Genomic DNA, 25,283 nt, shown 5'->3' with positions numbered 1-25,283 from the left:
GTTGCACTGTCCCCAAGTACCACTGGCGACCTCCTCTAAGCTGGTGCCGCCGTGGCGGGGTCCTTTGGAAGTGGTGCAGGTTTTGCGGCCACAATGTGTGCGTGTCAAATGGGGGAAGCGTCGGTGGTTCGTGCACCCCTCCAGATTGAAACCGTTCGTTGCGGCCCGTGTTACCACTTCACACACGCGTGGCCAAACATGTGAGGGGTCCAACGACTCCCGGAGTCCGACTTCGCTGCTCTCCCCTAACTTGCCGCCAACTGTTCCACCTCCAGGTGCACCGGGAGTGACGTGCTCACGCCCGCCAACCCCTCCCGGGGAGGTCGGGGGTCACTCAGCAGCAAAGCCTGACTCCCTCGCAACCGGACTGTTGACACCCACCATTGGGGCAACCGGGGTTGCCCCGTGTGACGGGTCCGCTGCAAGAACGCGCACCAAAATGCGCAGACTTTTGTGAGGTCCTGAAAATTGTATATATGTTGCGTTTTTTTACGGGATTCGGTATTTATTCGGGGGGGGGTGCGTCGGGTTATTTTCTCTTTCCTATTGTTATTGTTCATGTTGTCGTTGTTCTTGTTAAAATTACGCGAGGCACACACGGATTGGGGGGGATACATCTTTATTGTTATTTTGTTGCAGCCGGGACGGCTGCAAGCTGTACAGGGGGGGGGGGGGGGGGTGATGTAGGGGTGTTACGGAGGGGGTGTTATACACTTGTGTCGGACGGTAAACAAACACACTGGGCGTGGCTGTGTCTGTTCGCGGGGAGGTGCTCACAGCGACGTCCGCACCGTTCAGCCTGGGGGGCTGACACGGAGCTGGGATCCCCCACGGCCCCACCCCTCAACGGGGGAGGGATATATAAAGGGGTGAGCCGGAGGGCTCGGGGCAGTATGTATTAAGCTTAAACCAGTGAAGAAGGAAGATCTACTAGATAGAGCCCTGGGACTCCCCTGGATCGCTGCCCTTCTCAGGGCCGACCAGGACCGAGCCAATAGCGTGGCCCCGAGAGCCAGAGCCGATGCTCTTGTCAGAGCCAGTCTGGGGACTCCGGACGCCGTAATCCCAGCTTAACCAGGGCTGGGTTAGCTAGCCTCCCCTAGCCCGATAGTGGAGGACCTAGAGGCAGGCTAGGTGTAGCCTAGAGCGTGACTTCCCAGTTAGACGGGTGAAGGGGCCGACACCCCTTCCAGTGCTGTACGTCCCGGTCTGTGTTGTACCTTGTACTGAATAAATAAGTGTGCCTCCAACCCCGGCGTCCAAGTCCTCCTGAACATTATTACAATAGTGTCGTTGACAATGGAGACATTATTTCTGCTGTTGAGACAGATTCAGTGCTTGAAGTTGTCGATTCTGAGGTAATGGTGGATGGAGAAATAGTTGTAGTGTCTGAAATAGCTGTTGTCGAAGATAATGGAGATGTCGCTCCTGATGTTGCCACCGTTAGGATACTGGAAGTTGTTGAAGTCGCTGATATAAATGATATTGTTTAAAATGGAGACGTTGTTGCTGTTGTTGAGACAGATTCAGTGCTTGAAGTTGTCGATTCTGAGGTAATGGTGGATGGAGAAATAGTTGTAGTGTCGGACATAGGTGTTTTGGAAGAAAACGTTGTAGTCGGAAATGTGAATGGTATTGTTGACAATGGAGACGTCGTTGCTGCTGTTGAGACAGATTCAGTGCTCGAAGTTGTCGATTCTGAGGTAATGGTGAATGTAGAAATAGTTGTAGTGTCTGACATAGGTGTTTTGGAAGAAAACGTCATACTCGGAGATGTGAATAGTGTCGTTGACAATGGAGACGTTATTTCTGCTGTTGAAACAGATTCAGTGTTCGAAGTTGTCGATTCTGAGATAATGGTGGATGGAGAAATAGTTGTCGTGTCTGAAATAGGTGCTGTCAAAGAAATTGGCATTGCCCTTCTCTGCCGAGAGGATGACTATATCATCTCTCTTTTTTAGGTCCGCGAGAGATGATATAGTCATCCTCTTGGTAGACAAGGGAAATGCCACGGTCATCATGGATAACGATTCATACAACAACAAAATCCTGGACCTTCTTAATTATGGGAGTTACTCCAAAATTAAAAACGATCCCACTAAAAGCCCAACGACAAAAACCAACAGTATCATCACGAGATCGACTTCCCTAATCGAACCAAGCAAACGTCCCTCTCTAAAACCATCGGTGGCTAGACCTCCCAGACTCTATGGTCTTCCCAAGATCCATAAAGAAGGCACCCCGCTACGACCCATCGTGTCGACGATAAATTCTCCTACCTACAAATTAGCCCGTTTTCTATCAGATACTCTGCTTCCCTTCACAGGCAAGACCTCTTCAGCAGTACTCAACTCAACCCAATTAGTCTCTATGGTTAAGGACATGGTACTATCTTCTGATGACATCCTTGTCAGTTTTGATGTAGTATCTTTGTTTACCAAAGTCCCAGTACCGGACACCCTAACAATAATTGAGGACTTAGTCCAACATGGATTGAATTCTGATGTACCTGCGCTGGTTAGGCATTGCCTCACCAACACCTATTTTACCTGGAATGGCACCTTCTACAACCAGAATGAGGGTACCCCTATGGGCTCCCCCCTGTCACCAGTTATAGCCAACATGTTCATGGAAAAGTTTGAATCAGACGCCATCCAGACATCCACCCTGCATCATTCCCTGTGGAAGAGGTATGTGGATGACACTTTCGTCATCTGGCCACATGGCATCCCAGCATTGAACCACTTCTTGGACCACATCAATTCTAGACACCCATCCATCAGATTCACCATGGAAGTGAAGAAAGATGGTAAACTACCATTCTTGGATATTCTGTTTGAGAGGCGACCTGACGGATCCTTGGGACATTCTGTCTACAGGAAAGCCACCCACACAGATTCCTACTTGAAACCGGATTCCCACCACCACCCATCTCAAAAGAATTATCTCATCAAAACGCTATACCACAGAGCCCATGGTATTTCTGACCAACACCACTTGGCCGGTGAATTAAGACACGTACATCGGGCCCTCAGGATGAACGGATACTCTGACCGCACCATCCGCCAAGCTGTTTCTCCCACCATACAGAAACAGCCACATGAAACTCCGACCAAAACTTTCACGTTACCATACATAGCAGGCGTGACCAAAAAGATCTCCAAAATTCTAAACAAACATAAGATCCAAGTTCGATTCAGTACAGTGCATAAAATCCGTGATCTGATTCCATCTGTGAAGGATGTCGTTCCTGACTTACAGTATCCTGGAGTCTACAAATTGAGTTGCAGTTGTGGTGATTGCTACATTGGAGAAACGAAACGTCATGTTTCTGATCGTGTCCGCGAGCACAAGTCAGATCTGAAACATGGCAGAACTGATTCTTCCGCCGTTGCCGATCATTGCTACAACTCTGTGGGCTCTCATGAAATTGTCTTTTCCGAGACCAAGTGCTCTGCAAACCTCCTGGCTACCATCAAAGGTTTGTACACGAAGCCATACAAATATACAAACACAGACATAATTTCAACCGTGATGATGGTTACAAACTGAGTTATCATTGGAAAGATGTGATTAACCATGCAAAAAAGATTTAACTACACTTATTTGGACCATCTTATTTGACAGAAAACTATTACAGGTTACTGATAGACAGCCAGTTTTGTTTTACCATGTTTAGCTTTCTACCAGGTTTAGCTTTCTTTTTTCACACTTTTGTTATGTAGGCCAGGCATAGTCACAACCCGAACCTCTCCATAATAAAGGCTCAGTCTTTTGTTATGCAGTCTATTCATAGTCTCAAGCCGCACCTTTAATCATTGGAAAGATGTGATTAGCCATGCAAAAAAAGATTTAACTACACTTATTTGGACCATCTTATTTGACAGAAAACTATTGCAGGTTACTAATGGACAGCCAGTTTTGTTTTACCAGGTTTAGCTTTCTACCAGGTTTAGTTTTCTTTTTTCACACTTTTGTTATGTAGGCTAGGCGTAGTCACAAACCGAACCTCTCCATAATAAAGGCTCAGTCTTTTGTTATGCAGTCTATTCTTAGTCTTAAGCCTCACCTTACCATAATAATAAAAAGTGGGCCATTCCTGGCCCTTCCCCCCTCCCCTCAACCATTATATATACGGAGTGGTATCTCCTGTAATCTCTCATTTACTTGATACAACTGTCGGGCTGTGACGGTTCCACCTGCAGACGGAAGCTTGTGTTGCCTCCGAAACGTCGTGATTTTTATTTTATTTTACTTTTATTAACTTTAATTTTTTACCTGCGTGACTTTACCGAAAAAAACCTATGAATATGATTCCTTGCAGTCACGAAAGCTTCAAATCCAGGGAGAATTCATTGGGGTACCTTCAACTTGTTTGTAGAATGTTCCATTCCAGGTGAAGTAAGTGTTGGAGAGGCAGTGTCTAACCAGGGCCTGTACATCAGAATTCAGTCCTCGTTGGACCAAATGTTCAATGATTGCAATGGTGTCAGGCATAGGAACTTTGGTAAACAAAGATACCACATCGAAACTGACAAGCAATTCAACTGGAGATAGTGATATGTCCTTAATTGAAGATATCAAGTGAATTGAGTTAAGTACAGCTGAGGTGGTCTTACCAATGAGTGGGTGCAAGGTTTCAGACAAAAATCGGGCCAGTTTGTAGGTGGGTTAGCTAATGTTGGAGACGATGGGATGGAGTGGTGTACTTTCTTTATCGATTTTTGGTAAGCCAGCAGAGGGTTTTAAGGAAACCGCTTTGTTGATTCGCTTAAAGATGTCGAACCAGTGATGATGTTGGTTTTCGTAACCAGGTGGTTGGTCGGATCTCTATTAATTTTGGTATAGCTGCCATCATTAAGTAGGTCCTGAATTGTGTTATTGTATGTGGTTTTGTCCATGACAGTGGCATTGTCCTTGTCGGCTGAGAGGATGACTATGTCATCTCTCTTTTTCAGTTGAGCAAGCTCAAAGCGCTCATCCTTGCTGATGTTGCTAATAGGTTTCTTAGTGCTTTTTAGGATTGCAGCGATTTCCGACCTCGCCACGTCTGCAGGAATGGGTCCCAACCCTGTAAGGGCTACGTCGACCTGGGCAATGATATCATCAACTGGGTTGTGTTTAGGGGTGGCTGCGAAATCCAACCCTTTAGCTAGTACCGATTTTAGGCTGTCGGAAATTGGGCTGTTACTCTGATTGATAAAAATCTTGTCAACGTCTAACTTTTTTACGTGTGGTTCTAGCTTCTTCTTAGACAGGAGGCTGAACTTGGAAATCAGGTTTTTTTGCATTTAGCTGACAGTGAGGCGGCTGAAGAGGCTGCCATGTTATCTATATGGTCCCAATCAGATGTAGACATTGTTTCTGTCAATGCTAAGTGTGATTGCAAGAGTCTTAAATTTCGATTTAAAGCTTTTTTAACTGCAGGGATTCATATTATTGGTTCTTTCGGTAAAGTCACGTAGAAGGAAAAAAGTTATCACGATGTTTCGATTGCAACACAAGCAATCATCATCAGGTGTGACTTTACCGAAAGAACCAATAATATGCAAGAGTCTTGTCTAAATTATCTAATTCAAATCAGAGCAATATTATTATTTTTCACCTGAAGACGATTGCTTGTGTTGCGATCGAAACGTCGTGATTTTTTTATTATTTTTCTATCTACGTGACTTTATCAAAAGACCCAAAGAGTATCATATTTTATTTATTCCACTTGTTTAGCCCAGGAAAGCCTCACCGAGTCTCAAGACTGTTTTTTTAAGGAGAAACCTGCAACGTTTTCGCAGAAGTGAGTTATTTTGCTACTTGTACACCCACATGAGTAATTGAGAGCATTCGAATGTTTAACCAATATCAGTAGCAATGTATTCTTCTTTAGCTATAATAGGCAAACCGGAAACCCCTGCGGATACCCATGCAGAACAAGAGGGAGAGCATACAAACTACTCCACGGAGAAAGGCGCCCGAGTCGGAAATAGAACCCAGGCCCTTGTTAGGCACGAGTGTGACCACTGCGCGCCACGCTGCCCCATAGCGACCTTCCATTTGTCTTGTCACCCATTCGAGTCGAGTGACGCACTTCTTATTTGCCCTCCTATTATCCGCTCTTCCTATGCACACAAAACCGATTGGGGGGTCCTCTACCCTGAACCGCGACGGGTCATGACGTCGACGTAGCCTTTGTTCGCCGCGCCGCCGCCGCTCAGTGCGGATTGGCCAAGGGAGCGTAACGTGGGAGGATATTCTTTGCTTCTTTCGGTAAAGTCACGTTTCTAAAAATAAAGTTAATAAAAAAGTATATAAATACGGACTGTGCTGCAACGCCCTCTACTGCACACAAGATAGCCCTGCAAGCCGTATTCTTAACGGAATGCACGCTTGCGGTTCAGTACCGTATTTAATTTTACGACCAAATATTTAGTGAACAGATCCGCCAATTTCGTTCCAACGTATGGCCCAATTATTTGACAATGTTCACCGCTATACCATCTGATCCGGGTCCATTCCTCTTTTACAAATTGCAAAGGGTCAGAGCAGTAAGTGGTGTGCAAAAGTACATCCCGAATATTCATTGCCACCATCTTCATCGTGACTTTCAGCCACCATCACCGCATCTTGATTTCTTCACCAGTTTTATGTCTATAAGTGTCATCGTGACATTGTCCCCCCCCCACTTCCAATTTATAAACTGGTTTGACAAAGGTGCCACATTACTATAAGCAGTTGATCATCGATTATTTGGTGCGCGATTATCCGGCTGCTTTCAACGTTATCCGGCGGTCCCGAGCCGATCTGGCAAAACTGTGTGTCCCAGACCAGCGATCGGCACCACGTGCGTGACAAAAAAAAGTAGTTATGCTTGATCTCACTGTCAAATATTATATACAGCACATTGTATAATACATGCCGCAATTCAAACGGTGAAAATAATGCACGTACGTACATTTTTCATGACTAATAACTACGGTCATAAAAACAAATATACACTGTGCTATCCGACGAGAAGTGCACGTAATTCGGCGTTGAACATCAGTCAAACACAACACAAGTTGTATTTGAAACACAAGTTGTGTTTGAAACAAGAGCGTTTTAGTGCTAGGTACCTCACCCCATGCAGAGTCTTCGAGATTCGAGTGGTAAGTACTGTACAGTAACGTTTTACGGAATGTTATTTTTGTCTATTTGTATGGTTTATTTATGCCAATTTGATATAGTAAACCATTTTAAATCCGGCACACCCTTCCCCCCGAATAGTTGATGTTCTACTGTCCTGCACAGTAAGTACATCATCAGAAAGCGGTAATTTCAAAGTATTTACTCAGGGTGACCCTTTAACTGGGGCAATGTGTCACGTTGTGTGGCTTTTCCCTCAAACGCATCGGTGTTTTAAATTTGTAGTAACCAATTGGCACGCGTTTGACCACGTTGCAAACCTTACTCATTGGCCGTGTCATGAATGGGGCTATACATTATATCTAAATGAAAGAAACGGTAAATCGCCCACGCGATGCCCCATCTCCATGGTGGTTTGTCCTGTCATAGGCGTTCTCTCCTTCTCACCAGAATCGTCCCGAAACCTTTATCCCTTCTGCTCAGCCAGTAGCAAGTCCACCTTTATTCAAGTGCTGTATGGGAGAGAAAGCGAGTGCGCTTGCTGGAGTGCCGTCGAACTGGTTACGTACGAGAGAGCGCTGTGGGAGTGTGCATACAAGAAAGCAAGTTGAACGTTTGGACGGGAGAGCAAGCGAGGGCGCCACACATGCTGCACCAAGTGGGACATACTTACCAGAGAGCATTTGTGCAAGAGTTTGTAGATAATGCACATTTGTAAACTGCCAAACCAACTGGGCCTTTGTATACAACGGGCTTTCTTTTGAGATTTTCTCCCACACGGAAACCAATTGCATAGTCGAACTTCCTTTAAATGTTTTCGAAATTACAGCTTCTCTGGATAAATATATTATATCATCTGCAGCAGCTAGAGCAATATCAGTAGCAACACCAGAAGCGTCAATGGCGATAACAGTAACAGCAATAGCAAGATCAATCACATGGTCATCAAGTAGCAGCAAAGGCGGCGGCAGCAGCAACTGGAACGAGGGCATAGGCGGAGTTTGACTCCTATATTTGGGGGGTGCAGCGGTTCGCTTCGTTACTCAGATTAGGAATCAGGGTGCGTATAATTTATGATAATCTTAATTATAAACTACTTTAAATTGCCCCCCCCCCCTCCAAACTCCGCCCATGAACAAGAGCATTATGAAAATACCAGCTGCGACGGAAGCAAGGCAGCATGATCGACATTTTTGGCGTGATTAATCATCGTCATGTCCTCAACCATGGGGGTAGGTCACTGCCATTGTTTACCTTAAGTAAACATTAGTGTTGGTTTCTGATGAGGATGTGATTACTGTGCAGTGTATTCTACTGTGGCATCTTTGTCAAACCAGTTTCCCAATCGGAAGGAAAATGTCATGACACTTATAGATATGAAACTGATGAAGAAATGGATGATGGAGAATGAAATCCACGATGGAGATGGTGGCAATGAATATTAGAGATGCTATTTTGCCACAAACTTACCGATACCCCTGGCCCTTTGCAATTTGAAAAAGAGGAAAAATCCCAGATCAGATCAAGTCACTAAACATGTTATGTACATGCTTCCTTCTATAATGTCTCACGTTTTGGGCCAATTTTACTGTTGCATTTTTTATACAAAGGCAAAAGTCACCCCATTTTCCCGAATCAGAACTTTTACAGCAATCCATTTAAAGTTTAGAAAAAAGATACCCCATTTTCCAAGTAAAATTTTAGTGTAAATGTAATCTACAAATGTCCATGTTTAATACATCTAAAGAGGAAATTTATCAAGCTCCGGCGTGTACAAAATTATTTGGCACGTGTCATGACGGGTACTGCAATATCTTAACATATCCGTCCGGTGCTCACCGAGCTGCAATGGCTTCCGGTTGCCGAACGAATACATAAGTTCGCACTCATTACACAAAAAGTGCTTGCCGCAAATGAACCACAATACCTTGCTGGTCTCAACAAGGAGCATAAACCATCACGCACACTCCAGTCATCCTCGAACAAAGACGGTCGCCACATCGCACACTTTCAGATGCACATCTGTGGCCGTCTGGAACGCTCTTCCTTCCGATATTAAGAAGCCACTGGAAGCTATGCATTTGAAAATGTAGATTAAAAACTCACTTCTTTAGAACTGCTTTTTGTGTTTAGTTTGTCCTTCCCCCACATGACTGATTAGTACTGTCTTGCCTCACAGCAGATGTGGAGCGTGCATTCACAGGAAGTTCCTGTTTTTTTATGCTAATTTTGGTCACGTGACCAGGAAGTGACGATTTTAGATTTCCACTGTACCACGCGGGCGTCGGCCATTACACAGATAAGTCAAGATGGCGGCACGCATCACATCTCAGTGAGACCACAGCCGCACTTGTCCATTGTGGGAGCTTAAGAAGCATCATCTGTAAGTTTGTTTATATTCCTATAATGTTGGCAATGCTGTTGTAATGTAGGAATTAACCGTTATAGTGATGTAAATGCCTTTATGGTGCCGTTAAGTTGTTGTAGTAAATACGAGGCCTAGTTAGTAATGAAGCCTGCGACTTTCCTTATTGTGGATGTTACGTGTGATTTAGTAGGTCGAGTCAGACTTGTGCCTATGTTGCGATCCTGAGAGTAAAGATGACGAAGTATCTCATCCACAGTTTAGTGTTAAGTGTAATGCTGTACATTTGGGGTACAGTGGGATGAATACACGATGTGCCTGTATGCAACGCACCGGCTTGTGCTTTTGTCTAGTTGTTCAGTGGTAATGTAGGGGCCTGGTCCGTCCAGGATCTATTATCTAAGACAATGTTCTGATGCTGTGGTGTTCATTGTGTTGGTGTTTCCGGATTATAACAGATGCTGTATCTGTGTTTTCTCACCAGTTTTACCTTGTTACAATCAATAAATGACGATTGGAGTTGGACGTTCATCCTGGCTCCGAGGGTTTATTGAACGCAAGGTTATCTACTCGACTAGCGGTGCAACGCAGCGCACAGCGAGGCCGAGATAGTAAAAAGACAGTCTTCTTGAAGCTCCCAACCAGTGCTGCAGCCAGTTCTCTGCAGCCAAGTAAAAAGACAGTCTTCTTGAAGCTCCCAACCAGTGCTGCAGCCAGCCCTGCAGTAGTAAAAAGACACTCTTCTTGGAGCTCTCAAGCAGTCAGCCTGCAGCAAGAAAAGAGCTCTCAAGCAGTCAGCCTGCAGCAAGCAAAGGAGCTCTCAAGCAGTCAGCCTGCAGCAAGCAACCAGCTCTCAAGCAGTCAGCCTGCAGCAAGCAACCAGCTCTCAAGCAGTCAGCCTGCAGCAAGCAAGGAACTCTGCAACGAGTCTACATTAAAAATGGTTAGGATTCTTTTCCTAGTACCTGTCAAGATAAAATCCTTTACAGCTTATCAATGCCATGTGGAATTTACCTCTTAGGTACTTACTTATCGGCCTACCAACATACTTGAAACCTTTTCCTCACCATTTTTTCTCCTCTTAGGCAATGACCCCTTCTTAACATATTAAACACAACACTAACAAACAAAAACATCTTAAACAACTACAACTATATGACCACAGTTTACAGTTTGTCTTGGTCACCCATCTTGTAGTCAAAAGTTCCTTGTTTCACCATGGCCTCCAGTAGCAACCAACAGTTATCCCTTGTGCTCTCGGGCTCCTTCTCACGATGGTTGGTTCACCTAACTTGTTATAGGTGAATGTTTTTGGCTGTCTTCTCTCTCGTTGAGGGTGGAGTCTCCTATCGTGATGACTACTCTCATCCTCTTCATCACTCTGTTCCAGATCCCTTGCAGATTCACCTGCTGGACTCAACTGTTCTCCTTCATTAGTTATAGCCAAATCGGTCTCACTATATTCTGATCCCTTCGGCGACAACCGTCCCTCAGTTGCTTCAGTTAACTGATATTCACTCTCTGAATCTGTCTCCCCGCTCTCTGTACCAGTTGGTGATAAATGTTCCTCGGCTGCTGCCGATAACTGTTGTTCACCTTCTGTGTTGTGCGGGTGGACTTCTTAAGCTTCTGGGTTCAATGGTGACTCCGTGTCTTGTATTACTGTAGCTTGCTGAACAGTTTTTGGCCAACTGAAGTAACCTCTGTCAAATCCATCCTCTGCTTCCAACTCACTGTCTGTTGGTTCCTTCATGTTTTTCCATGGGCCTCTCGTCCTTGTTTGGTGAGTTTTCTTTGTTGTTCTCTTACTCCATTGGTTTTGTGATGGCTGCTCAGTTGGGAGGAAGTCACAAGGTAGCAGCAAATTCCGAGTAATCACTTTGGTTCTCCCTTCACCGCTCTCAGGTTTCACCTCGTAAACTGGGCTGTCATTACTTTTTCTTCCAATGACAACATACAACTTGTCCTCCCAGTACGAGCGAATTTTGCCTGGTCCTCCTTTCTCATTCATATTTCTCACCAGGACACGATTGCCTTGTTGTAGCTCTGCCCCATGAATTTTCTTATCATACTGGTCCTTCCCTTTAGTGGCTCCTTTTGTTGCACAGTCGGATGCTATCCTGTAGGCTTCCACCATCCGCTGTCTCCACTTCTCCACATATTGCGTATAGGATCCTTCCTCTCCCTGGTGTTCAAAACCAAAAATCAGATCCACTGGTAGTTTTGGAGACCTCCCAAACAGGAGATAAAAAGGCGAGAATCCTGTGGCTTCACTACGAGTACAGTTGTAGGCATGCACTACCTTGGCCAGGGAGCTCTTCCAATCTGTCTTCTGCTCTTCAGTCAGAGTCCTTAGCATGGACAGCAGGGTCCTGTTGAATCGCTCTACCTGTCCGTTACCCTGTGGGTGGTATGGGGTAGTATGGGAGCCTCTTATTCCACAATTTTTCTTTAATTGGGCCATTAGTTGATTCTCAAATTCTCTTCCTTGATCATGGTGTATTTTTGTGGGGAAACCAAATTTAAGGGCATAGTCATTGAATAGCTTGTCAGCCACTGTTTTTGCTGTTTTGTTGGTTGTAGCATAAGCTTGAGCAAACCGTGTAAAATGATCCATTACAACCAGGATATATTCATATCCCTGCTTACATGTTTCAAGGTGCAGGAAATCAATGGAAACCATCTCAAAAGGGTATGTGGTTTTGATGTTAGCCAAACGTGCCCGTGTTGGTATGTTTGGCTTTCTTTTCTTTAGGCAGTCACATACCTTTGTGACAAAATGCTCGACGTCGTTCTGCATCCTGGGCCAATAAAATCGATCTCTGATCAAGTTCAATGTCCTTTCCACGCCAAGATGGCCCATTTCCTGATGCATTTCTTTATATACCAATGGGTGATACAGTTTAGGCAATACCAGCTGGGACCTGGTATGGGTTTTCCGGTACAGAATTCCCTCCTTACTGATGTGAAGCTTTGCCTATTCTCTTAATAATGCCCTCACCTCACGGTTTTCTGTCTGGCTGGCTTTTACCGTGTGCCTTTGATTTTTGCCTTTGTACTCCAATACTTGGCAATGACTGGGTCTCTTTGCTGGGCTTGTCTGAGTTCACCCCTTGGGATCGGCTGAATCGAGCAAGCTAGTGAGTCACAATCCTCCTGTATTTCAATGGCATGGAGTGGTATCAATCTGGACCAGGCTGTTGATTCCTCATGCTGAATGGTGACTCCCTGCATTGTAGCACTAATCACCTCTGGGCTGACTTTTTCAGTGCACTGAGCTATGAATCCATCAATGTCCAGGGGCATTCTTGACAGTCCATCCGCATCTGCATTGGTCCTACCCGGGCGGTACTTGATTGTGAAATCAAAGCCGGCCAATTCGGCAACCCATCTTTGTCCAGTTGCATTGAGTTTGGCAGTGTTGAGGACATATGTGAGGGGATTATTGTCTGTGTATACCACAAACGAAGGGGCATGATACAGATAATCTCGGAAACGTTCACAAATTGCCCATTTCAGTGCCAGAAATTCCAGTTTTCCTGAGTGAAGGTGGTAATTTTTCTTTGGTGGAGTGAGAGTTCTGGACCCATAGGCTATGACTCTCATTATTCCATCTTGCCTCTGGTAAAGGATAGCTCCCAGGCCTTCTTGTGAGGCATCGCAATGTAAAACGAATGGTTGATCAAAGTTTGGGTATGCCAATATCGGTGGACTGGATAGGTGATCAACCAATTGAATAAAAACTCTTTGGTGGGAATCTGTCCATGTTATTAGTGTTCTACTCAGCAGTTGGCCTGATTTTGTTCCCTGTACTATTTTGTTCTTTTGAAATTGCCTAGGTGTTGTTAAAAGCAAGTCATACAGTGGCCTGGCAATACTTGAAAAAATGTGTATATACGACCTGTAGTAAGAAATGAATCCCAGCATCTTCCTGAGCTCTCCCACTGTTTTAGGCTTCCTCGCTTTAAGTGCTTGAACTGGGGCCATCTCTGCTGGGTCCATAGTATAGCCATCTTTCGATACGATTTTGCCTAAGTATCGCACCTTGCTCTGGAACAACTCACATTTCTTTGCTGTCAGTTTGACACCATGTTGTTGATACCGACGCAATACCATTTGTACATGCCGCACATGATCTTCAAAGGACTTGCTATGAACAAGGTTGTCATCCAGGTAAGGCTGACAGATTTCATACCGAAGGCCAGACAGGCAGTCCTCCATGCTCCTCTGGAATTCTGCTGGTGCTGAACTCAAACCAAAGGGAATACGCACCCACTCATATAATCCCCATGGTGTGATAAAAGCTGTGAGGGGGCGACTTTCTTCATCGAGGAAGCCTTGATGATAGGCTTTCCCTTGGTCTAAAATCGAAAACCAAGAACTCCCACTCAAACTGTCAAGCATGTCTTGGATCCTTGGGATGGGATGCCTGTCAGGAACCGACTTCCGGTTCAGCTCTCGGTAATCACAACATAGTCTCAGGTTTCCGTCTTTTTTCCTTACGCAGACTATGGGTGAAGAATATGATGATCTAGATTTTGTCACCCAGCCTCAATTGATCACGTCTTGCAGATACTGCTTAACTTCATTATGCAATGGTTTTGGGACTGAAATGTACGTCTTTTGCACTGGAATCTTATCCTTAAGGGTGATATGCATTTTCAATGAAGGTATGCTCCCAACATCATTGTCATCCCTTGCAAAAGAATGACATTCCTCTCGGAGCATTACCTTGGCTGCCATTTGCTGCTCCTTTGTTAGGTGGTCCAGGTTTACCAATGGGTCCCATTTTTCGCATTGCTCTTTAATTATTGGCCTCAGCTGCAGCCCCTTAGCTTTTGCTCCACCAGTTGTGTGGCCATCCTGTGTTTGTTGCCATCTCTGATCCTGACTTGGGGTGCCTTGGTGGTATGCCACAGGTCTTACTGCTGCTGGATACACAGATTTCACCGGCTGTAATTGTCCTAGGGTGACCCGCTGATCAAGTGTGATGCTGTGTTTGGTTGTGTTGATCACTGCGATTAGTATGCAGGATGAGTTGCCTCTACTCAGTGTCACCAGGACCTCGTTGATGTGTAAACCCTCTGGCCATTGGGGCTTCTCTTCAGGGACAAACAGCATCACTTCATTTCCCCCCAGCTGTCCCGAATGAGCACGACTTCGAACCATTGTGACTTGCCCTGGTGGTAGCACCACTCTCTGTTTTCCTGTCTTGACTGCCCCACCATCACTGTCCCGGTTGCCAGAAGACAACAGGTGGATGAGGACGTTTGTGTCTCCTGGAGTGATGGAGAAAGCCTCACCCACAACCCCTACTTTAATGGGGTCCACAATTGTCTCTCCTCCTTCCACCAGCCCATTGATGACCTCCTCGATGACATTAAAACCAATAATGGGATCTTCTGCAACCCTGGGGTCACTGGATACCAGCATTGGAATGAGAAAGCACTGACTGGTCCCCATATTACTGTTCAATCTGAATACCACCTCTATCCAACCTGTGAATGGTATTTCTGTTTGGTTAACTGCCATTCCAGTAATTGTACCCGTCCCCAAGAGCTCTTCAACTGGTCTCACTCTTGACTTAGGTAGATGCTTATTTCGCCATGCTTCATTTATAACACTGGCTTGAGCTCCTGTGTCCCAGAGGGCAGAAGTTGATACGTGATCCAGTAAACACTTCACCATGCATCTTTTCCCAATTAACTTTAACAGTCTGTTGTTGCATTTAGGCCTGAGAAAGCTAACCTTGCCCATATTTGGGTTCCTCCACTCTGGTGTTCTTTGACATTCTGTTTTCTTCTGTAATGTGTTGATTGCTCTGCAGAGTACCTTGTGTTCTTGCCAGTGTTGTTTTGGCAGGTATTCGAGCAGTACTGTACTGCGTGACAACCCTGGCACTTCTGCAGTCTTACAACATCATTCTCTTCACGGAAACAGTAATGACAACCTTGGGACCCTGATTTGTAAGTTACTGCTGGTCCCCCTGCAGCAACCCTAGCCAGTTTCCCTGCTGCTGTCGAGAGGCTCGACATCCACGGGCCATGTGAGCAATCCTGTGCCAATCGATCTCAGGAACTTCCTGCGTACCATATCTGGATTGTACTGGTCATCAGCTCCTTTTTCTTTAGATGCAAATAATAGTCTGTCCTTTAATTCGATAGCTCGGAACAGAAAGTTTTGTGCAGTTTCTCTTGGCTCCTGAGAGTTGTTCATCAACTTCTGATAGAGATCAGATGTGCTTTCTTCTCTATAGTGTCCTTTCAAAATGGTTTTTTAACTTGTAAATAGTCAAATCATTTTTTATTTCTAGCATGTCCCTCAAATTTAGACCAGGACTGATTGCTCTGACTACTGCCTCAATGATGTCAGACTCGGCATGTCCCTTACGGGTTCCTGTGTCGATCTGGTGCATCAGATTTGTGTAAGATAACTTGTCTTTCTGCCCTCTTTCACCAATCTGCCCGCAGATCCTGAATTCTCTCCGTATTGTGACTTCCGGCACATTTCCTAGTCTGGCCATTCGTATGGGATTCAATGCTGCTGTAGTTTTTGTTCCACCTTCACTTGAGATGTTCTTTTCCTCAAGGGTTTTTCTGGATTCTTCTTGTGACTCTTGTATTCCACCATTCATATCTTCAGAAAGTTTTGATGGTGGCAGTATTTGACGCGTTCCACTGCTGTCTTTGTCTTTCTTCTGTATTGTTTCAATGAAAGACAGCAGGTTTTGAATGTATGTGTAGTATTTTAAATTACAGCGGGAGACCACTTGACGGGTAGCACACTTTATTAACTCTTCTCTTGGGCACAATGACACGTGTGGACAACTACAGCTCTTCCTTAGCCACAATAACACATGTGGACACTACAGCTCTTCCTTAGCCACAATAACACGTGTGGACACTACAGCTCTTCCTTAGCCACAATAACACGTGTGGACACTACAGCTCTTCCTTAGCCACAATAACACGTGTGGACACTACAGCTCACGCTACACGTTCCACCCGGCTACACACACACGGGCTCTCCAGCCCCGTAGCTTCCAGGGGAACCTACAGACCCACCCCAGCTTGGGTATGGGTCACGACCACTGGGTCCCGTGGCCCGGCCCTCACACGGACGTCCAGCCCCGGGTCCCAAGGTCCCGCCTCTGAGCCACACAGGGTCCCGGCCCTTACAAGGACAGCAGGACTAGGGGTCTCAGGGCCCTACCTCTTCCTCCTCCGTCTTCTGTCTTCACTGATCACCAACTCCCCGAATGCCCGCGCGCACCGCTTTATATAGCCCTCCGCTCCCGAGGAGACGGAGTCTATGCGGACCGCGATGTGAGCACCCACCCTAGTCGACCAATCACGAAGCGCTGTTCATACGATCCGTTTTCCCAGCGCGTGTTACCACCACACAACCAATCGCCCCGCGCTGCCACACGATCACTCCCTGTCAGCGCGCGTCACCAACACACAGCCAATCACCACCACATAACCCATGACCCCGCGCTGCCCTATGATCCCTCACCGTCAGCGCGCGTCACCGACACACAGCCAATCACCACGCGCTGCCACACAATCCCTACTGTCAGCGCGTATCACCACTACATCACCCCCTCCCACATAGCTCGCAGCCGGCCCGGCTGCCAAAAACCAAAAAAAAAACTCCACTCACCAAGTGTGCCCTGTAACATTAACCACAATGTAACACAGCAACACAACACCTGAACGTTAACTAGTAACAAGAACGAACTATGTACAAACCGACGAGTAACCGAATAAAAGTTATTTCGAAAAGACCGACGAGTCCAGTGTCTCCTCGACTCCCGATCCCCCCACCCGCTTGCTCCTTAAACGGAACGATAGAGCGGTCGAACGGACGGGGAACGCCGTGACGAGATGATCCGGACAACTCGTCCTGCACCTCCACCTCATTTATTGGGTGAAGAAAAGTTGCGCGATCTAGCGCTAGTCCGCCTGGCTGGTCCGTCGTATGGGACAGGACGCTGTCAACCGTCCGGTGGCTCCGGCAGCCCAGGAAGGCACGGATCGGGCCTGGAAGAACCGTCCGTGCCGCGGGGATCCGGTCGCCGGTCGTCGGCAGCCGTCAGTTCCGAGACACCTGGGAGCGGATCAGGCGAAAACATGTGAGGAGCAGGCGGAGACATTTCCCTCCCCGGTCACATCACATGCTCGGTCCTCCCGACACAAAGAAAGGCCATATGGTAGCGAGAACGGTTTCAGCCGGGAGGGGTGAACGTACCAACGCCGCTTTCCCCATTTTATCTGCACACACTGGGGGCGTGCAACCCGCACGACCTCCACGGGTCCCCGCCATGGCTTCAATAATTTAGGCGACATAGCCAAAGGTGCATGAGGGCAATGCAGCCAGGCCCTATCGCCCGGTTTCCAATCGTGCACGGACACCCTCCGTGCACGCAAGCGCTCGTTGGCGATTTGGCGAGACCTCTAATTAAGCCGTGCGGCCTCCCGTGCCTCGGCCAGTTTCGCAATGTTAAATTTAATATGGTCGGCCAACTTGGAATTAGGCTGTGGCACGGAAAGTCCCAGCTGAGTCTCCATGGGCGGATCGGCCTCCCGACCGTACATCAGATAAAATGGGGAAAATCCCGTTGCTGCATGGGGGGCCATTCTGTACGCGGCGAGGACCCCCGGGACCTGCAAGTCCCAGTCAACCTGTGCCTCGCACACCTGCTGGCATAACATGGAAGTTAAAGTTCTGTGGAGTCGCTCCACCATCCCGTCAGTCTGTGGGTGGTACGGGGAGGTACACACCTTTTTTGTACCCAACAGGTTGCACACCTCTTGCAACAATTTGCTCGAAAAATTCTTTCCCTGGTCGGTCAGCAAGCGTTCGGGAGCCCCCTTGTCCAAGACGTAGCCTTGGACAAAGGCGTCTGCTACGGCCGCCGCCGACTGGTTGGCGAGTGGCCACGCCATAGGCCATCGGGTAAAGTATTCCACACCAACCAACAGGTACTTGTTACCCCTAGGCGTGACAGGAAAAGGCCCCAAAATATCCAGCGCAACGAGCTCGTTAGTGCGCGAGACCTGAATGGACTGCAGCGGTGGATTCGGCGCAACGGGCGGTGGTTTCCGTTTGGCGCAATCCACACACCCCTTCAGTATATTGACCACATCGCTCCCCATCCCCGGCCAATAATAGTCACGCTGGAGCAGAGCGAGCGTTTTGTTTACACCCAAATGGAAGAGGCGCTCGTGTGCGGCCAGAACGACTTTGTCCCGCATAGCGGAAGGCACGACGAGTGCGTGCCGCCGGGACATATTGTCCCATGTCATTAGCAGGCCCTGCTTGAGCAGCCAGGAGCCAGCTTGCTTTCAACCCTTCTTGGGACCCCCCGCCCTGCGACGCAACGCGAGCAGGGAGCTGTCAGCCATCTGGAGTCGGCCCCACTCAACGAGAGACAGTGAGAGCAGCGAATCCCCACCCGCAGGGGTAGCGGGAACGTCAACCATCGGCGCATTCGCGGCCGCGACCAACTCACTCTCAGGTACAGCACCTGGCGGTTTACAGCGCGCCGACCCCATCAAGCACGCACATTCGGGACGAGGTGACAACCGCGACAGGGCATCCGCGTTGGTGTGGCACAACCCCTTACGGTAAGTGGTCGTAAATTGATAGTCCTGGAGGACATCCAACAATCCGTGACAATTGGCCTGAGGGTTGGGCGACCCTCAATGAATACTGAAGCGCCGCGTGGTCCGTCCGGACCGTAAAATGACGGCCATAGAGATAAGGTCTAAATTGCTGTACAAAAAAAACAATAGCCAGCAACTCGCGACGGGTGACGCAGTAGCGCTGTTCCGCAGGCGACAAAACCCTGCTACCATAAGCGACCACCCATTCAACTCCCCCAACGACCTGTGAAAGCACCCCCCAATGCCTGTGTTACTAGCATCAGTATCCAGCAAGAAGGGACTCGTAAAGTCAGGGTAACGTAAGGGCGGGGCACCCACCAAGGCGTCCCGGAGGGAGCAGAACGCGGCCTCCTCCTCTGGCCCCCATCGAAACCTGACTCCTTTGGCTGTTAGAGCGTGCAAGGGTTTGGCAATGGTGGCGAAATGCTCAACGAATCGGCGGTAGTAGGAAGCAAAACCAATGAAGCTGTGGACCTCAGAAACCGACGTGGGCGTTGGCCATGAACTGACACAGTTCGTCTTCGCGGGATCGGTGGAGATCCCTGAAGAATCGACAATGTGGCCCAAGTACCTTACGGATTTCCGCAAAAGGTGGTATTTCGCCTGTTTAAACTTCAACTTAGCCGATCGCATCCGCAAGAACACCCCTCTCAATCGCTGGAGGTGTTCCTCAAAAGTTTTACTGAAAACAATTACATCGTCGAGGTAAATTAAGCAAGTATCCCATTGCAGACCCGACAAAACCAATTCCATGAGGCGCTGAAACATCGCAGGAGCGGAATGGAGCCCCATGGGCAAGTGGTTGAACTGGAACAGGCCCCCTGGGGTCCGGAATGCGGTCTTAGGTTTAGACTCATCGTCAGGTGGCAACTGCCAGAATCCCGACAGTAAGTCAAGCGTAGAAAAATACCACGCCCCGGACAATGCGTCCAGGGACTCATCCATCCTAGGGAGCGGATATGCGTCAGCCACAGAGATTTTATTAAGGCGACGGAAATCTACACAAAAACGCAAGGACCCGTCTTGCTTCTTAACCAGCACGATAGGTGCTCCCCACGGACTGGATGAGGGCGAAATGATGTCGGCCGTCAGCATGTCATTGACGGCCGATTGAACGTGTTCCTTCTCGGCAGGACTCAGCCGGAAGGGATTCTGCCGGACTGGTGCCGCGTCACCTGTTTCAATGTGGTGGCGTAACAGGTCCGTGCACCCAATATCAAATTTGTGCTTGCTGGACACATCGGAGAATTCGATCAGCAGAGCATGCAGCGCACCCAATTGCACCCTTGACAAATCAGTGGAGTCCGCACACAGCGAATCGACCCATCCAAGGTCATCACCCGGTAGAATTTTCTGCACCGGGACGGGATCAACATGTGCAATAAGGCGCTCTTCCGCAGGGACCCGTGCCGCATGAGCAAGCACGGTGCCCTGCGGAATAACGGCCGGCGGTGAACCAGCGTTTAAAACCATAACGAACGGGTCCTCGTCAGCCCGAACCAACGTTTGAGCTACCGCCAAATCCAGACCGCTGACAGCTCTATTCGATGGACCCAAAAGCACGCCTTGTCCCGCAGTCTCTCCACCCAATGGCTTCCGCAACCGGAGGGGTATCAACATCTGCGAACCCGGGGGCACGTGCACCTTCTGTGTCGCTAGCGCTTGGATCATTGTGCACGCCGTCCGTATTTCAGTAGGATTAGACAAAAATGAAATACGGCGACCCGATGGCAGCTCAATACAACGTTGATCCACGAGAATTTTGATGGGCATCTTAGCCAAAAAATCTGTGCCCAACAGACAAGGAACCGCTAGGGAAGAGGAGACGAAAACAGGTCCCGCCAATTTAATATCCCCTATGCAAATGGTCGCCCGAATCTGACCGATAATACCCAATGAGCCCCCATTTGCAGCGTAAAATGGCACGTCCACCGGAAGCAGAGGTCGACATTGGATGGGGAGAATAAATGAGGTTGGAAATTATAGTCGCCGACGCTCCCGTGTCCACCAACACCCTGACCTCGACCCCGTCTATGAATCCCATAACGACCGAGGAACCCGCCGACGCAGACACTATTCTGTGGCCCAACTCAGACCATTTAACGTCCATTCCAGGTGGAACCTTCTACAAGCAAATTGAGGGCACCCCAATGGGCTCCCCCCTATCTCCAGTTGTAGCCAACATCTTCATGGAGAAATTTGAGACGGACGCCATCCAGACTGCCACTCTACGCCCGACCTTATGGAAGAGGTACGTAGACGACACTTTTGTCATCTGGCCACATGGCCGGCCTGCTCTAGACCAATTTCTCGACCACATCAATTCCATACACCCAGCCATCAGATTCACCATGGAAGTCGAAAATGATGGCAAGCTACCCTTTTTGGATGTCCTAATCAAAAGGAGACCTGATGGTTCAATGAGCCACTCTGTCTACAGGAAAGCCACCCACACGGATGCTTATCTAAAACCGGATTCCCACCACCATCCATCCCAGAAGAATTCCCTCATCAAGACTCTATATCATAGAGCCCAATGCATCCTCGACCATGAACACATTTCCAGTGAACTCAAACACGTACGCCAAGCTCTTAAGGCTAATGGTTACTCCGACTACACAATCCGCAAAGCCATCACTCCAACCATCAAGAAGGATCCTGTTCAGGAGCCTTTCAAGACCATCACCTTACCCTACATTGCTGGGGTCACAAAAAAGATCTCCAAAATCCTGATTAAACACAAGATCCAGGTCCGATTCAACACAGTATGTAATGCGGTTGTAAACGGCCCTTCTGAGGTGCCGTCAGGGGGGGGAGGAGTTAGGTCACGTGGGGGGAGAGGGGTTGAGTATAGAAGGAGGGGAACCGGAAGAGCAGGGGGAGTGACGGGGAACCAGGAACAGAGGAAGGCCACGAAGGGCGAAGCGGGGTGTGGCGAGATCGCCACGAACACGGGGGGAGCGAGGATCGGCACCGTTGGCCAGCGGTGACCGACCCGAAGCAGCGAGGAGGCTGCAGTCAGCAGCGGGGCTGCACAGAGAGAGTGGGCAGCGGGTCTGCATACAGTGACAGCCAGAGGGTCTGCACATAGGGGTAGCAGCAAGTCTGCAGGGAGGAGGTTACAGTAGATGAAGCAGAGAGTCAGAGGGGTGAGGAAGCTATAATAGCAGTGAATAGCCGGGGGCTACAAATACAGGAGTTATAACAGAGTGCCGTGTGGGTAAAGACGTGAACCTGAATAAAGACACGAAGACAGAAAGAAGTGTTCGAGTCCTTTTATTACACTGGAGTCAGAAGTGAAACGGCATGGCGAAACAACTGAGGAAGAAGAATATCCCATCTCCGGCGTCGGCTTCATCATCGGACGACGACGATCTTCCTCCTGAGGTCGGCTTCACTTCGGCGGAGGGAGAGATCCGTGAGGGCCCGGGTGTGGAGGAGGTTGCCGCTGCGCCCGACCCATCTGCGTTGAAGGACGAAGATTTAAGATGGACCCGGATGGCGGAGCAACTGGCGACCCTAAAAACCGTCATCACGGAGTTGTGTGACCTTGTCACGCCAAGGGCGGCGTTGGAAGGTGATGGTGGTGATCGGCAGGAGCCCGGGTCGTCTTCGATGGCGCCGCCATCGACCACGCGGCGGGAAGACGCCATCTTGGGCGTGGCGCACCACGGAAGGCGGGAAGCCGCCATCTTGGGGCCGCCACGAAGATCGTCCGCCATCTTGGCGACACCGCGTTGCGACGCCTTGCTGAACTTGCCGCCGGAAGAGTCGGTGACGGACGGAAGCAGGCCAAGGAGCCGCAGTCGTCACCTTACAACTGTTAAGGAGTTCTCCATCGGGGGCGATTGGAGTGCGTTCGCTTGTCGATTTTTGGCGGCGGTACGAACGGCAAGGTGGACGGACGCCGAGGCGCTGGAGGTGCTTCCGACTCTCCTTGACGATGAGTCTGTTCGTTTTTTTCGCTCTATAAAAGCTGCGAAGAAGAAAACATTGCGTGGAGTGTTCGACGAAATGGCGGACGCGTACGAGCCACCGGATGACGCCCATCGCCGCTTCGTGCAGCGGCAACGCGCACCGGAGGAGTCGCCTGTAGCGTACAGGGGCGCCGTGCTGGAACTCGCGATGGCCGCTTACCCGGAGACGGAGCCTGACCTGCTGGAACCTCTCATCTTGGGGAAGATGTTGGAGTTATCCCGGGATCTGGGCATTCCTATGCCGGCTTGCGGTCACGAGAAACTCACGTCCCGGACCGCGGCTAAGTGTTTGGACGCCCAGTTCAATCTCCGCCGCTGGAAACAAGTCACGGCGTGGACGGGCGGTCCTGTCGTCGATGGGGGGGTCGTAGGGTGGGACCCTACAAAGGCCGTGTACGTGCCGGATGCGACCGGCCCAAAGGAGCTGTCGGCCGCCTCCACTCCGTGGCCGGCTCGAAGCGAGCCGGGGCCGCGGGCTCCGCCGCCGGCGCGGCCACGTCGGGACGGGGTGCCTGCTGCGCGCCGACCCGACGTCGACTGTTTCCGCTGCGGCCGTCGGGGCCACTATGCCAGGGACTGCTGGGCCCGGGTTCCGGGGCCGCCCCAGCAGGAGGCCTCGATCGCGGACGTCCCAAAGAAAGACCCTCCGGCACAGGCAAGTCGGTGCGCACCAGACACCCGGCAAGGCCTGACACCTCACTCATCGCCGTTGTTGTGCGACGCGGATGTTCTAAAATATGGGAGGCCAGTATCTGCGCCTTGTCGCTCGATAACGCAGTGGCGTAAGTTGGCTCGGCGGGTTGTCGCGGCCGCTACAGGTTCGTCCACTGTACCGGGGTCGATCCAAGGGGTGGACGTGCGTATTTTGGTGGATTCCGGGGCGTCCGCGACCATTATTTCGGATGTCATATTCCATCTTTTGAACATCCCACCGGGGGCCGTGAGGCCGGCTTACGCTTCCTGCATCGCTGCGAACGGGGGTAGTATGGGCATCGTGGGACAGGTGGACGCTAATATTTCTATCGGGGGGGTCTCGGCCTCGGGCGTTGTGTTAATTTCGAGGTCCCTGGCGGTTCCTTGCTTGTTGGGCACGGATTTTTTGGCTAAGATGCCCATTTTAATTAGAATCAATGAAAATTGCATTGAACTGCCAGGGGGCCGCAAATTGGCGTTTTTACAGTCCACCTGGGGGCGACCGGCTCCGGTTGCCCAGGTGCAGGCGTTATCGGAAGTTTCAGTTGATATTCCACCTGGCTCGCAGATGCTCATTCCCCTACGATACCGGAAGCCGGTTCCGGGTCGGCAGGGTGCTTGTGGAATTTTGCTGTCGCCGTCCGCCGCTGTTACGGGCGGATTGGCACTGGTGGGGGCGCAAACCATTGTCCGTCCGGATCAGCGCCCGTTTTTGCAGGTGTTAAATGCGACTTCTGAAAGCGTGTGTGTGCCGGCTGGTACCGTTGTGGCACACGCCACTACGGCGTTTACGGCTCAGAGTGACATTCCGGACGGGGGGCTGGTGGGTGGTGTTTCACACGACGGAGGGGTGGACGATCGTTGGATCGCCGAATTATGTGCGGAAAATTCGGCCCTTTCCGCTGAGCAGCGTTGTGCGATTCATAAATTATTAGCGAGCTATTCCGATGTGTTTAGCTCGGACGATTTGGACTTGGGACGCACCTCGCTGCTCTCTCATCACATCGAAACGGGGGACGCGGCCCCTATCCGCTTGAACTCGCGTCGGATGAGTCCGGCTGAGCGTGAGCACGTTCGAGGGGCAGTGGAAGACATGTTGAAAGCGGATATTATATCTCCGTCTAATAGCCCGTGGGGTGCGCCTGTCGTGTTGGTTAAAAAGAAAGATGGTAAATTACGATTTTGTGTGGATTTTCGGAAGTTAAATAAAGTGTCGGTGGCAGATGCGTATCCCCTGCCGCGTATGGACGATTCTCTCGACGCCTTGTCAGGGGCTAAGTTTTTTTCAACGCTAGATCTCTCTTCGGGCTTCTGGCAGCTTCCCCTTGACGAGCCCTCGCGGGAAAAGACAGCGTTCCGTACGCCGCAGGGGTTGTTCCAATTTAACTGTCTGCCGATGGGGTTGAATGCAGCCCCTGCCACCTTTCAGAGATTGATGGAGTTGGTATTGACAGGGTTGCAGTG

At 49.2% G+C, this 25,283-nt stretch overlaps 1 protein-coding gene across 1 annotated transcript in view; it reads right to left on the bottom strand.

The window, feature by feature from the left end:
* The window catches only part of LOC133351259 (mucin-4-like), a 48,017-nt gene that overhangs the window by 4,844 nt on the left and 17,890 nt on the right, over positions 1–25,283 (bottom strand). The window contains exon 13 of the mRNA XM_061566363.1: positions 17,515–17,590. Coding sequence (XP_061422347.1) covers positions 17,515–17,590 — 76 coding nt within the window. The remainder of the gene's footprint in view (positions 1–17,514; positions 17,591–25,283) is intronic.

The sequence above is a fragment of the Lethenteron reissneri genome, chromosome 36 (assembly GCF_015708825.2).
Source record: "Lethenteron reissneri isolate LAM-NWPU_2019-01 chromosome 36, ASM1570882v1, whole genome shotgun sequence".
NCBI classification, from domain to species: domain Eukaryota; kingdom Metazoa; phylum Chordata; class Hyperoartia; order Petromyzontiformes; family Petromyzontidae; genus Lethenteron; species Lethenteron reissneri.
Note: the sequence above shows the minus strand (reverse complement) of the source record. Positions and strands in the feature narration are given on the sequence as shown.